This window comes from Mustela nivalis, assembly GCF_964662115.1.
Source record: "Mustela nivalis genome assembly, chromosome: 1".
NCBI classification, from domain to species: domain Eukaryota; kingdom Metazoa; phylum Chordata; class Mammalia; order Carnivora; family Mustelidae; genus Mustela; species Mustela nivalis.
Window position 1 is genome coordinate 100,556,696 of NC_139020.1, and position 15,167 is coordinate 100,571,862.

Genomic DNA, 15,167 nt, shown 5'->3' on the forward strand with positions numbered 1-15,167 from the left:
CAACTGTATTTCCCTTTGTCCACGCATCTTCATTTTTTCTCATTCACATATTTCATTATTCCTTTTCAAAATTTGCTCACAAGAAGTCCTCCCTTAGGGTGTAAGCAGAGCTGTGAAAACATTGATTAAAATGCACACCACAAGCCAAGCAAAACGTGACTGGCTTCAGGGACACAAGTTCATCTCCTTTCTATTAGTAAGTTTGAGATGTTTTTCAAGCACCCATTAAAGAAGAGATGTTTGTGGAATAGATGCATTGGAGGAATCAATTCCTACTTTGTCCCTTTATTTACCTGGCAAATATTCATGGGGTCTTGCTCTGCACCAGACTCTGAAAGCTGCTGAGAGCACAAGGAAGGACGCCACATGGTCCTGCCTGTGAAGAGGTCAACGTTTCCTGTAGAGACGGCCATGTAGACCTAGAGGAACTCTATCATGTGATAAGCTCTGCTTGCCTGATCTCTGGAGCTGGGTGCATATACCTGTGATTCTTCTAGCTTTTTAAGGGCAGAGGCTGGCTTATTCAATTTTCTATTCCTAGCACCCAACCCATAGAAGGAGCTTAGGCATGTCTGATAATTTCTTGCTAAATCCAGTTAATTTGAAGGCTGAGGCACCTAGAAAGACTAACTAGCTAAATACAATACTACCAGATGCTGGCTCGTTCCTTCCTTGCTAACAGTGGTTAAGGATGTATTTTTCGTGTGTGGTTGCAGGTGGACTGACTGCCCACGTGACCTTCTCTCTCCTCCACAAGTACAACACAGTTCTCTCTAGGGACCTCCATTCTTGGGTGGCAGCTGCTAGTCTCACTGAGCTCCCGGGCTCCTTCCCTGCTTCTCACTTCTGAGACTCCTTGTGCATCCTTCCTAGGGACCTGTTGTAGCTGACAGCGTGTTTAGGATGCTGGCTAGAAAGAAAATCCAAGAGGAAGCACAGAGTAAGCTCCTTTTCCTTCTTGTTCAAAGGACTTTCTTAAAGCCTAGAATGGGAATATTTGGTTTTTAGTTTTAAAATGACAATACTTTGAGGGCACCTGGGTGGCTCAGTGGGTTAAGTTGCTGCCTTCAGCTCAGGTCATGATCTCAGGGTCCTGGGATCAAGTCCCGCATCACGCTCTCTGCTCAGCAGGGAGCCTGCTTCCCTCTCTCCCTTTGCCTGCCTCTCTACTTGTGATCTCTCTCTGTCAAATAAATAAATAAAATCTTAAAAAATAAAAAAAATTAAAAAATGACAATACTTTGAGTGGAGATGAATTTTTGGTGATTTTTCAATAAAATGTAAGCTATAGAGACAAAGCCTTCTTCCTACAAAGCCTCACCAGATCTAACAGTTCCAATTGAGCCTAAGCAATGTCAGCCTTTGCACATAAACAGGTTCCTAGCTCAGTGGAACTATGCAGTAAAAGTGCATGTGGCATTAGATGTCTTTTCTCTTGCAGAAGAGACTGTATTTTAGGGCATTTTGGCTCAAACCTTAGTAGAACTGTATATTGTCAGGGATTATGTAGCATATGTAAAAACTAGTTCATGCCATGTAAAATATAAAACATGAGCACTATTGCCCTGTGGCAAAGATTGATGGGTGCTACCTGCATTGTTCTAAATATGACTCCCTGAATGACGCTGAGACCAAGACAACCACAGAGGACATCTCACATCTCTGCATAGCCCCTGGCAGAAATCCATAGGCCACAGACAGAACTGGTTCTATCAAGCGGAAAATGTAAATACTAAATAATATTAGGAGGTGAAATGGTACTTTATGCGCAACAACAGATAAAAAGAAGTGCTGCCCACATTAGGTGATTAACAATCAGCCAGCCATCCATTAATTCAGCAAATATTTACTGAATCCTCACCAGGTACCAGATATTGTTCTAGATTTGGGGTACAGTGGTAAACAAGAGACAAGCCCCCCTTTCTTAGGGTGGTTACATTTTAAAGTAAAAAGATAGACAACACACAGACAAAAACAAACAGGAGAAGACCCAGTGATAAATATAAGGATGAAGGAGCTCCAGGTGCTGTAATAGCAACTGGGTGGTCAGGTTCAGCTTTTCAAAGGAAGTGGCCCTCGAGCTAAAATCTGGATGACAAGAAGGAACCTGCCACATTAAGATCTGGGGAAGCATGTCCCTGCAGAAGACATAGCAGGGACAGTGAGCAAGGAGGTTGTCCTGTGAGAGCACAAGAGTGTGCCCCGAAGGCTCATGGGGTGACTGAGGAGCAGAAGAACTGGAAAGAGAAGCAGGTGTCAGGTCAAGAGGCAGGATGATGACCAAAAAAGGACTTAAAAATGGAATAAAATTTTAGCTAGAAGGAATACTGGAACCAGTTGATATAAAAATGTAAGTGAGAGTTTTTGGAAAACCTTGCCATGCTCCAGGCATGATTTTCATCTGGGTTTCACTAGTGTTTAAAACCATCTCTAATGAGGCCAATCTGTAGCACCATTCTTTACTTGTTGTGAAATGAAGAACGAGGCACTTCAAGTCCTTTTAAGAATTTTATATCCCACTACAGTGTCTGGAACTTACCGCTTTCTCCTTGATTACCAACATAACAGACGTTTATGATGGAACATTTGGAAAATACAGATAAGCTAGTGGAAGAAATAAAACCACTCCAAAGTCAGCCACCTGATTAAAACTACTGTCAACATTTGGGCACAGATTTTCTTTATGCTTATACAGGGCAGTGACATGGGCTCTGGAGTCCAGGTAAAAATCATGGCTTTGAAACTTGCTAAATGAGGGCTACTCATTTTTCAATCAATCTTAACTGCTTATAAAATGCCACATAACTGTGGGGCGCCTGGGTGGCTCTGTGGTTTAAAGACTCTGCCTTCGGGGCACCTTGGTGGCTCAGTGGATTGGGCCTTTGCCTTCGGCTCAGGTCATGATCTCAGGGTCCTGGGATCGAGTCCCGCATCGGGCTCTCTGCTCAGCAGGGAGTCTGCTTCCTCCTCTCTCTCTCTCTGCCTGGCTCTATGCCTACTTGTGATCTCTCTCTGTCAAATAAATAAATAAAATATTAAAAAAAAAATTCTCTAAAGGCTCTGCCTTCGGCTCAGGTCATGATCCCAGGGTCCTGGGCTTGAGCGCTGCATCAGGCTTTCTGCTCAGCAGGGAATCTGCTTGCCTGCCTCTCTGCTGACTTGTGATCTCTCTCTGTCAAATAACTAAATAAAGTCTTTAAAAAAAATGCCACATAACCGAAATCTCCTTAAGCCTTGGTCTTCTCATCTGCAAAATGGGAATAGTAATGTTATCTTCTTTGTAGGACTACTATGAGGATTAAATAAGATCATCCATACATATAATGCTCCTGACTGGCACACCGTATGTACTTCTAACATGTTGGGTACTATGCCGTTATCATTTTGCAAAGTTGGGACCATATAGTAAGACTGTCAGAAAATACATTCTTATTCCAGTCATCAGTAGACATTTTTACCTGATCTTAAATATTTTTCCATAATGTAGTTTTTAATGGTTACACAGCATTTTCCTAGAGAGATATAACTTAGCTAATTCTCAATTATGGGACACTGGGGCTGTTTCCAAATTTTCACTATTTAAAAAAATATTGTAAACTTTCCTGGTTATTTCTCTAGGATAAATTGTAAGGTGTGGCTGGGTCAAAGGGCATGTGTATTTGGAGGCATTTCATCCTATCTTCTGTAGGGAATTAAATTATACCCTTGGATAAGAATAATGTTGGGAAGTGAAGAGTCCATAAACGTGCAATTTTGTAGGTCTGATTTCCCATCAACTTAGTGAAACACTCTCTTCTACCCCTTGCCCTTTCTCTCCACATCTGTTCCTACCTTCTGGTCAGCACCCCCCCTTCATTCCCTAAGGAAGCTTCTCAGTTCCAGGCTTGCAGATGAGCCAATTTGCTTATAATTTTCTGATCTGCTGAGAATTCTGTACTTCTTATTCATTTCACTTGAAGCCATAAACTCATAGGGTTTTAGTATATTAGAAATGCAAGCCCCTCATCTTACAGATGAGGAAACTAAAGTAGGCAGAGCAAATGGTCCGTCCAAGCTGGTCCTCTGGTCCATGCTCTTAGATAGCTAGGCGGGATTGTCTCTTTTCATTGTCTCTAGTACCTGATGCAGCCAGCAGTCAGCATGTGCAGACAGGCAGTATTTCTTTCTTTCTTTCTTTTTTTTCCCCAAGTTTTTATTTATTTATTTGACAGGGAGAGAGGGAGAGAGAGAGAGAGAGATCACAAGTAAGCAGAGAGGCAGGCAGAGAGGCAGGCAGAGAGAGAGGAGGAAGCAGGCTTCCTGCTGAGCAGAGAGCCCAATGTGGAGCTCATCCCAGGATCCTGGGATCATGACCCGAGCTGAAGGCAGAGGCTTAACCCACTGAGCCACGCAGGGGCCCCTAGCCAGTATTTCTTGTTGAATGAATGATTACTTTAAGTAACTTACAACCTCCAAGGATTCTAAGCTGGAACGGACCATAGACATGTGGAAACTGAAGCCTATATTGGTTAATGTAATGTATGTCATCATGTAGCTATTAGTGGCGAGTTGGAATAACAAATCAGTCTCTCAATTCCCAGGAGAGACAAGGAGACACCAAGAGAAGACAAGCCTTCGTGGGCTCAGGTGAGCATCATTTAGAGAAGGGACTAAACTAATTCTGCCTTGTTCCAGAGAGAGCAAAGCCAACACTAAGGAAAACTGGAAGTTGCTGGTAGGCCAATTTCAACACAATATAGGGAAGAGGTTTTTAAATAGTTAGGACTATTAAAATGGAAACAGGTTTTCTTGAAAAGAGTTTGCCACTAATTTGAAGTATTCAAGTAGAAACAGGGAAAGTTTGAATAAATACTTTATCAAGTACATTTGAAAAGAAAACAAATTTTATTTTATATGCCTGGTTGGGATATATGACTTCTAAGGCCTCCACCAAAACTAAAATTAAATGATTTTATGAATATATGTATACAAACACATGCACACACACAGATAAATAAATAATTTTGTAATTATTATTTTGTAACTTCTGAGGTTAAACCCATTGTTTTTCTGGGACCAGATAAATTCTAATGTCTTTATTGATCAAGATTCTATGATTCTATATCATCTTCTATTAAGTGATAAGTCAGTGTGGTACACATAGTAGGAGTTCAAAAGATGAATTTAATTAGCTCCAAAGTCTGGGAAAATCTACATTTAAGATAAGTTCAGTACAGGCTCCATGTAGGTGAATGAATTAATTGAACTCATCTCGTCTCAATCAAATATATCAGTTGATTACACAAGAACACTAATGCATTAATTTTTTTAAATTAGAAAAGGATAAAATTAAAAGAAGAAATTTTGGTGGACTGTATTGTGATGAGATAAGGTGATTTTCTTACTGGATTGTTGAATACGATATGAGATTATAGCTAGAATTACTTCCTAAAATATAAAGAACACTTTTAATACGAAACTGCAAATATGATATAATTATACTTCAAGTATGGAGCTACTGAAAGACTGCTCATAGTATAATTTTATCTGAATCCTAGTGGTAAGACAGACACATAAATGAACTGTATCACAGGTATACTTTCAATCTTCAAGATTTCATGGAGGTCCTAGCAAGTTCCTACTTTTGGTTAAAGGCTCCATTCTTTTTTTTTTTTTTTTTTTAAGATTTTATTTATTCATTTGACAGAGAGAAATCACAAGTAGATGGAGAGGCAGGCAGAGAGAGAGAGAGAAGGAAGCAGGCTCCCTGCCGAGCAGAGAGCCCGATTCAGGACTCGATCCCAGGACCCTGAGATCATGACCTGAGCCGAAGGCAGCAGCTTAACCCACTGAGCCACCCAGGCGCCCAAGGCTCCATTCTTAATAACAATCTAGCGAAACTTTGAGGAGTGTCGTAGATAGCATCTGTGATGCACTCTTTGTGATTCCAACTAGGAAGGAATCTTATTGGAAGGCCAGATAAGGAAATTAAAGTTCAAATTAAGTATTTCATTTGCTTTATCAACATTGTCATTGTTTTGGACACTGTTAACAGTAAAAATTTATGGCTCAAGTTAGGATGGGCTATTCGTTGCTTGACTATCTCAGTCATGCTTTTTATTCCACTCGGGAAAATGTATATTTCAGGAGCAGCATAACCTTCTGTGTCTTAGGCATTATGCCAAATGCTAGAGAGAGAAAAATGTCAGGGATCAACGTTGGCCTCACAGAGGCACAGCAAAGACATGGAACCCAGACTAGCTCAGATCTTTCTGACCCAGGACTCCAGACAACAGATTGCTTACCCATCACAGAATTGGCATGGGATTTAGCATCTGTTAATCACCTCTGGTTGGCAAGTCAAAAGTTCTCTGGTAACAAATCTCATTCTAAAATTTCTCTGGTAATGAATCTCATTCTAACAATCATTATCATGGTTGTTTCACGTCAAGTTTCAGTTTTTGAATTCCACTTTCAGAAACATGAAACAGAAAAAATAATTTTAAAAAGGGTACCTCCACTGCTGCTTTTGCCCTTTCAAATTCTTCTTCTAAGGAGTGGTTTCTGGAAAGTAATGCACTTCCCCAGCGCTGTTCTTTGGTCAGTCGAGCCTGAAATAAACCAAACACGTGGTGTTATACAACTGGAATCACAGAGCACCAAAATCCAAATATTTTCCCTTTTCTCATATTTCCCTAGAGTTTAAGAAGCATCTGCAAAGGATGTTATTTTTGGAGCACTTTGTAAGCATGGTGTTGCCCAAACTGGGATGGTGCCAAAATGTGAGCACCTGTGTGAGTATGCATGCGTTTTTTTTCCCCCCAAAGATTTTACTTATTAATTTGAGAGAGAGACAGAGATAGCTAGAGAGAACAAGAGTCGGAAGGAGAAGGAGAAGCAGGCTCCTTGCTGAGCAGGGAGCCTGATGCGGGGCTCGATCCCAGAACCCTGAGATCATGACCTGAGACAAAGGTGCAACTTAACCAACTGAGCCAGACAGGTGCCCCATGCATGATTCTTCTAAGAGTGCGTCTCAGCCCTGGTCATGTTAAAACCAAAACCCAGGCCCAGATCTTATTAACATAAGATCTTATTTGAATTGCTCATGGTTTCAGGCATTGATATTTTATTAAGTACCCCTCAGAGGATTCCAATATGCAGTTAAGATGGAGAATCTCCATTCGAAGCCTCAACCTAGGAACTGATATTCCAGCTTCCAGCTTGTTAGGAGGACTGACCTCAGGTAAGACTGCAAGCTGCAGAGATGGGAGGTGGCTGCTGGGCCCTTTCCTTATATGCACAGCAGATCCTCATGCTGAATTGCCTTCCCTCTATTAGCACACATCTGTCTCATGTCCCGTTTCCTCAGGGCATTGTGCTGCTAAATAGTCATCGCTTAGATAAACTCATGTTTGATAATGCCGACCGGTTTTTCATAATTAACAGGCAACGTGATATACATCTTAATTTAGCTACATGCAAATATTCCAGAGGCTAGCCCCACCAAGAGTGCTGGAAGTTCAAAAATGTTATTTATTGTTAATTTTACAAACACTAAATGCATTCTTTTTGAAAAAAAAATCATGGAAAATAAGAAGTAAACCTCTAGAACTTCTTTTCAGTTTCATATATATTTATGTACCCTCGGTAGTAATGTGTTTCAGAAAGTTTCAAAATGTAAATTGTATGCTATTCTGTAGCTTACTTTTCTCCATTCAACAATATATCTTGGAGAGGGACCACATTCAGTATTTCTAGAGCCACCTCATCCTTCCCCAGGGATTTCCTAGTAAGTATATACTGTAGTTGGTTCAGACCTCTCTCCATGAGCAGTTGTGGTATTTGTGATTTTTCTCCACGTAACTGCTTCTTTTCTTGGCTATCTTTCTACCACACCATGAGAGCCATGAGGGTCGGATTCTGTCTGGTAAGTCTGGGTCTCCCCTGTACCTAGCCCACGGCCTTACAGGGGATGTGAATACTAAGGATGTTTATAGACTACAGGCTGAGGGATTGCACTGATAAGGCAGCCAGACCTTGGGGAGCAGGAGGAAGGAGTCTTGTGGAGTGAAGCCCCCCTCTGCCCTTTTATCACCTTTTATCCATGTGTTTGATTGCTCTCCTTTAGGGTTGCTCAACCTTGGCTTCTATGGGAATTACTTGAGCAGCCTGGGCCCTGCTCTAGACCAGTTAAAGAATTTCTGAGGGTAGGGCCTGGGCATTAAAAGTTTGAAAAGCTCTTTTGGGGGCACATGGGTAACTCAGATGGTTAAGCATCTGCCTTCAGCTCAGGTCATGATCTCCAGGTCCAGGGATCAAGTCCCGAGTTGGACTCCCAGCTCAGTGGGGAGTCTGCTTCTCCCTCTGCCTGCCCTTGTGCTCTCTCTCTCTCTTAAATGAATAAAATCTTAAAACAAAACAAGACAAAGCAAAACAAAAAGAAGAAAAGCTCTTTTGGTGATTTTTGAAAAGCAGCCATGTTTGGAAACCATTATCCAATAGCCTTCACTCAGCACCACCTATACAGCTCAACTGCTTTTCATTTTTTCTCCATGACCACTGGTCCTCAAGAGGACCCCCAGCCCCTTATTATCACACAGTAGTAATACGAGGGCTCACTACATGCCAGATGCTGCTTCAAGTCCTTTAGAAACTATTACTCACTTTGTCTCTTCAACAACCAGTCAAGTAGGTGTTATCATTAAGTCCATGCCATTGAGGCACAGAGAACCAGTTAACATGGCACACAGCACACAGCTAGTCAATGGTAGGGCTGATGTTTCTGGGCCGTGTTCATAATCACTGCACTATACTGACTCTCATAGGGGCTATGCTCCCCTGGCCATTTTGGAAAACACAAAATCTAGAAAAGCTGTCTCTCAGAGGTTCATGCATGGCTGAGGGCGCCAATCAAGAAGCTCCCAAGAATATTATGGGCTGAAAACAATAATGAAGTCATTGTTATGAACACTTCTGAACATAAATAATAGTCTTAGACTGCATTTTGCATTAATGAACAAGGAAGGTTAATTTATTGAAACATTAATTTATGTTTCCTCCTCCTTGATGTATTCACTGCTGTATCCCCTGGTATGTCCTATAAATAGTAGCTGATCCATAAACAGTAAATATTTGTTGAAAATATATTGTAGGGGAATATATGAATTGCTGAATTAAAGGTCTTTCTCTTGCCAACTCCCAGAAGGTAGCTATATGTTCTCAATCAAGTTTTCTTGGACAGTACAGGAGGCTAAAGAGGAAATTGAGAGGGAACTTGGTGGTTTTTTTTTTTTTTTTTGGTCCTGTGCCTGGAGCAACAGAGGTCTATGTTAGCAAAGCCCTCCTATCCCTGGTTCTGTGGATGGGGAACGGCTGCAGGGTGTCTGCGTGGGGTGTCTAGTAAGGAGCTAGGCCTGTTAGCAGCACAGAGAGAAGGCCTCTGGAGCTGTGTCTGTGGTCAGAAGAGGAAGAGGATGCTGAGGCTGTGTCTGCATAGCCATCAGTGCCTCACGCTCAGGTGGGTCAGGCTCAATGGCCACCATGAGCAAGAACTCTCTTATTCTCTGGGCCGCATGCAAGCTCCCAACCCAGATAATTGAGGTGGAGCTAGGGAGAGCTTCTCAAATATAACTGAGATTGATTATCACAGGCTCCTGAGATTAAGGTATGAACAGAACTTTATTGGGGAGCTACGATTCATCCCACTACAACCCTTGTCTGACACTCTTGGGATACAATATATTTGATTAACAAATATAAAGATGAAGATTGGGCCACCTGGGTAGCTCAGGTCACAATATCAGGGTCCTGGGATTGAGTCCCGAGTTGGGTTCCCTGCTCAGCAGGGAGCCTGCTCCTCCCTCTGCCTCTGCCCCTGCTTCCTGCTCGTGTTCTCTCTCTCTCTCTCAAGTAAATACATAAAATCTTTAAGAAAGAAAAGGTGCAGTTGGTTTACAACCTTTCAGAATTGATAAGCTGTTAGGATGTTACAGCCTGGTAGAGATGTTAACCCCAAAAGCATTATGATCTTATTGTCTTGTAGAAATTAACCAGTCCTGTATCATACTTGGCAAACTTATTTTGACATTTCTTTCCCAGCTAGCTCCGTAAATCTCTGTTCTGTTACTTTGGAACTAGCTCTTTTGTCTTCCTGCTAGCTCCCTCCTTAATGAAATAAACAAACAAATACATTTTAAAAAAATGTGGACAGATGGTAAGAAATAAACTGTGCATTTATGTAATAATGTCATGAATGACCCATGAATGGCATGAGAAGAAAGAGAAAGCACTAATATTTCTGTCCCAAGGCACCTCCTTTTATTAGAGGCACTTTTCACCAGTGAAATACGATCTGTCCCTCCTGTGAAGCCTGACCTAACAGAACTCCATTACTGTCACTGGCTTCCCTTCATCAATGTTTCACGACCCAAGTGGATTATGAATCACAGGATGCAAAGGGCACCATATATCAGGAAGAAGAGGCAAAGATCTCTCTCAGGATTTGAGACGTATAGTTCATATTCTCTTTGCCACTTAGAACAGCAAGTGTAAATAGAATCTTACTCTGCAAATGAACTTTTATTTCAGTAGTACAATTACTATTTAGGTAAGTCCTATTTCTCACATTTTTAGAAAGGCCTTAAGTTAGACAAGTGTTGTCTACCTCACATTTGAAAGCCATTTATTTTGTCCAAAGAAGCTAAGAGAAATGTTATAAAATATAGGAACACACTGAATGTAAATAAAGGCAGTTTCCAAGCGAGAGTAGTAGGCAACTGAACAGATTCTGAAACTTTTCAGTAACTTAGTAACCCACCCAGACATAGTGGTTTAGGACTGAGAATGAAGTACAGATTGTAGCAGGTAGTAAAGAGCAGCCTTCCTTTCAACCAAGATTTTATTTTTGTTAACATGTAATTTCATTATAGCAAAGACTGGAATATGGGAGAGCATATATAAACAATGCTGGTGAACTGTATCTATTGCTCAGTACTTAACTAGAGGAGTGGTAAGCAATACAATTACAGCCATAAATTTGAGTCAAGGCTGTTTTGGTATCACAGTGGCTGTATTAGTAGTTCTCAAGCTTGAGTGAGCACCAGAAGCATTTGGAAATCTCGTCTAAACACAGACTGCTGGGCGCCGCACCTGGGATTTCTGCTTCGGTGGGTGCAGGTGTGGGAGGGGGGGCCCAGAATCTGCATTTCTAACAAGTTCCCTGATGATACTGAAACTGCCAAAGGAGAGACCTACTCTGATAGCTTCTGATTAGATGCTGACATCATGTGCTTGGAAGTGGAACCCTGGAGTTCACAAATGTATTCTGATGTAGGCATTTTTTTGCTTCATTGCATGATTTTGAAAAATCTACGGTTACAGCAACCTCCTGGAAGGGCTTTGGCTTTAAAAACAGCCGTTTTAATTGGTTTAGGCTAATTGGATTTTAGGGTATTACATTCTCTATAGAAGAAAGCATTTTTGTTCTCTCAGCTGTTGATTGTTCCGAATGATAAGCACTAGGCAAAAGATAAGAAAAAGAACTCTTTAAGAATACTGTTCTATACTCTTTATTCAAAATTATGATTGTGATTAAAGTTATGATTTGAAGCTTACTGTATTTGTGGCTGTGGTTGTCCTAGCATAATAACTCTGTCAGCTAACCTCAATGTCAGTCCTTCATAACCTCTCATACAATTACCTTTCCATTGCTGCTGGAAGTCTCTCACCAAAGCACATGTTTAAAAAGCTCAGTATCTTTTCAAAAAAGATTGATGGGGGAAAGGGTGCTGCTAACTATAGAAAAGAAAAATATAACAACCAGCAGACTTTGGGTAACTGTGTAATACAGTAATTAAAGACATAATCTTTGGAGCCAGACTGCCTAGGGCCAAATCCTGATTGGATTTAATGTAACTGGTGACCTTGGACAAATTACTTAATCTCTATAGTCCCCAGTATTCATATCTGCAAAATGTATATTCACTTAACTGAGTCTGTGTAAGAATCAAGTACAATAACTCATGTAAATACACAGAATTCTCAGTACATAGTAAGTGATATAAAACTTGGCTTTTGTCATCCTCTTTCTGGTCAGCACTTATCAGGTGTGACTTTAGAAATTCATTTAAAAAATTATCTGTATTTAGAGCGCTTTCGTTTAATGGTTAATGCAGACTGGTTGGATTCTTATATAGAACAGATAAACTCATGCCTTTTTGAGTGGGTCATGATTTTCTTTTTCTTAATCAGTCCACCGGCATTTATTGTTGAAGGTACACAAAATAAGTTGTACCTTATGTGTCAAAGAACAAATTCCTAGAGATCTGCGCAAGGAGGGCAGCATATGGTTTCCACCCCCATCCTACTATGAAATCTGTTATAGAACTTCAAAGCAAATCAGTGCTGATTTTGAAAAGAGATGGACAGTCCACTATCATGCATAACTAAAAATTATTTTTGAAACCAGCTTCAAAAATGATAAAAGAATAAAATCTTGTCATTTAATTTTTTAATAATTTTTATCTGCCCTTTAGTTAACTATTAATTTTCTACAACTTTCAAATTGTTAAATTCGACAAATGTTGTTTCTCTTTTTTGTTAGTATTCCCTTACTTTCCCGATTCAGCAAGTATTTGTTGAGTACTACTGTGTGCAGATTTCCTACTATGCTGAAAGTGATCTTTCAGATTTCTTTCCTTCTTCCTTGCCTTCCCATGACCTTGCCCTGCTGCCTTTTCTTTCCTCCTTCCTTCCATCTTTGCTTGCTTCTTTCCTCATTGGTAGCACACTGTGTATGGTCAGGAGGGGAAAAGGGATGTCGATGTGGATCCTGTACTATCTTCCAACAAGCAAAACTATATTTATAAAGTGCACTAACTGTTTCTAATAGACATAAAGGTCTTGATACTTCTTATAATTGAATTCTTCTTACTAACCTTTTCACTGCCTCACTTGTGGCTTGTGGATAGTTTGCTGAACTGAAATGGGATGAAATGCAAGCTGTCAGTATTTTGAAGAGTAAGAGTGTATCTCTGTATGAAGGAATTTAGGAGGGGAGACACAAAATTGTGTATGGCCTCAGATCTGACAAGAGTCCTAATTTATCTTACAAAGTTTCTGGAAGAAAGTGATACTCTTTAAAATCACATAGTTCATATTTATCTTAGAAATATAAGTACAATCAGGGCTTGCAGTGAGAAAGGAAATAGATGGTCTGTGACTTAGGTGAATAAGCTTGATGCGGCTGATCGGAGGTGGTATGTGGTTAAGAACAGGGGCTTTAGAAGCTAATGGATGTGATTTGAGTGCTGGCTCTTCTGTCCCTTAGCTAATTCTAAGATGAATTTCTCATGTAAGAAATGGGGATATTAATTCCAAAGATTACTGTAAGAATTTCAAAAAATATTAGAAATATCTCCTATTATATGCATGAAGTATGTAATTGGACAGCTATCAGCATGCCTTTCTTTTATTGCTCCTTTAAAAATTTTGAAAACATACCTACATTTCTATCTTAAAGTCTCAATTGTTCTGGTTTGGGATACTGCCAACTTGATGGACTTAGGACAATATGGAAGGAAGCATTTGCTGTGCCAAAGTCTGCAAAATCAGAGAGTTGCATGACTATGACTAAGTACTGGAGAGCCCGGTTCCTGCACCTCATTAGGTCCAACTTAGGTTGGCAAGAACCTGCCTTGGAGCTATCCTTCCAGTGTCCAGACTGGATAAAGAAATGCTGGAACTTGCCATCACTTGCCAGCAAATGTTGCACTCACTTTCTTTTGCCTTACCACTATCTCAACCCATTTATTAGAAAAAGTTAATTTCATGTCATCACTTGTGTTTTTCTTCAACTCTTCAAATGTTTTATAATTTTTTTGATTGTACAATTTCTTTAAACAATTAACTCCAGGGCATACTAATTATACAGTTGTAAGAGTGTCAAGAAAATTTATTCTTAAATACATAGAGATTATATGATTCATTATAATCTCCTGTCATTCTGATTAGTGTATTTAAAACACTATTTGAAAGAGACTAGACTACATTTTCCTGTTCTCGAATTCACTCCATTTTCCTTATGATTCTGAAACATGAATTTTTTCGAAATGTGATTTTTAAAATAAGTCTTGTAAACAGCTCCTCACCTGTTGAACCTGATTGTTTACGTTGGCTTGAGAGAGAAGAAAACATTTCCTTGATTTTCTCATGAGCCATCTGTGTGATAGTAGAGCAGTAACAAGTTTTGGTAAGCTGAAATTGTTTACTTAAATAGTGTGCAAGCAAGTTTTACTTTATTTTATATTTTAAAGGACTTTATTTATTTATTTGAGAGAGCAAGTACTAGCAGGGGAGAGGGGCAGAGGGAGAAGTAGACTCCCCACTGAGCAGGGAGCTGGCTGCAGGCCTCCATCCTAGGACTCTGGAATCATGACCTGAGCCAAAGGCAGATACTTAACGGACTTAGCCACCCACACGCCCCTGCAAGCCTGTTTTAAGTTGAATTTTTATATCATCTTCATCATCTTATCTATCTAGAGAGATCATATATTTAAGGGCAGCATGTTTCTAACAGTAAAAACACCTTTCTGTCTTCTATTACAATTAATCATTCTATTCTCTACTGTTTTGAGTGGTTAGTATTTTAGATGATTAAATTCTGAATTTGTTAAATTGTCCTAATTAAACCATAGGCTGGACTTAAAACTAGGAGAATTGAAATTTCTTAGTTTAGGCAAACCTTGATAAACATGCAGTGTTTTTAATTTTTTTTTACTTATCTATTTATTTTAGCGTGAGTAAGGGGAGTCATAGAGGGGGACCAATAAAGAATCTCAGGCAGACTCCAACCTGAGTGCAGAGCCAGACGTGAGGCTCCATCCCACAACCCTGAGATCACGATGTGAGTCAAAACAGAGTCAGAGGCTGAACCAATTGAGTCACTCAAGTGCCCCAACATGCAGTGTTTTAAAAAAAAGCAAATTAAGGGACAAATTCTTTACAAGTAATTGGTAACCCTCTAAAGGATTCACTACAATTTATCTAGACAGAGAACTGTCACAGTGCACTTTAAACTGTGTTTTGGAGGACAATATTGGGAATCTCACACAAATTGTCCAAAGCACATCGTGTTTGCTTCAAGGCACACCAGTGGGCATGTGGAAGGACAATGTGGTGGGATGAAATCA

At 40.1% G+C, this 15,167-nt stretch overlaps 1 protein-coding gene across 10 annotated transcripts in view; it reads right to left on the reverse strand.

Annotated features, from left to right (window-relative positions):
* Positions 1–15,167, reverse strand: part of PEX5L (peroxisomal biogenesis factor 5 like) — a 226,419-nt gene that overhangs the window by 61,168 nt on the left and 150,084 nt on the right. For all 10 annotated transcript variants that reach the window (XM_082744568.1, XM_082744571.1, XM_082744575.1 and 7 more), the window contains one exon: positions 6,495–6,590. In XM_082744568.1, the coding sequence (XP_082600694.1) occupies positions 6,495–6,590 (96 nt within the window). The remainder of the gene's footprint in view (positions 1–6,494; positions 6,591–15,167) is intronic.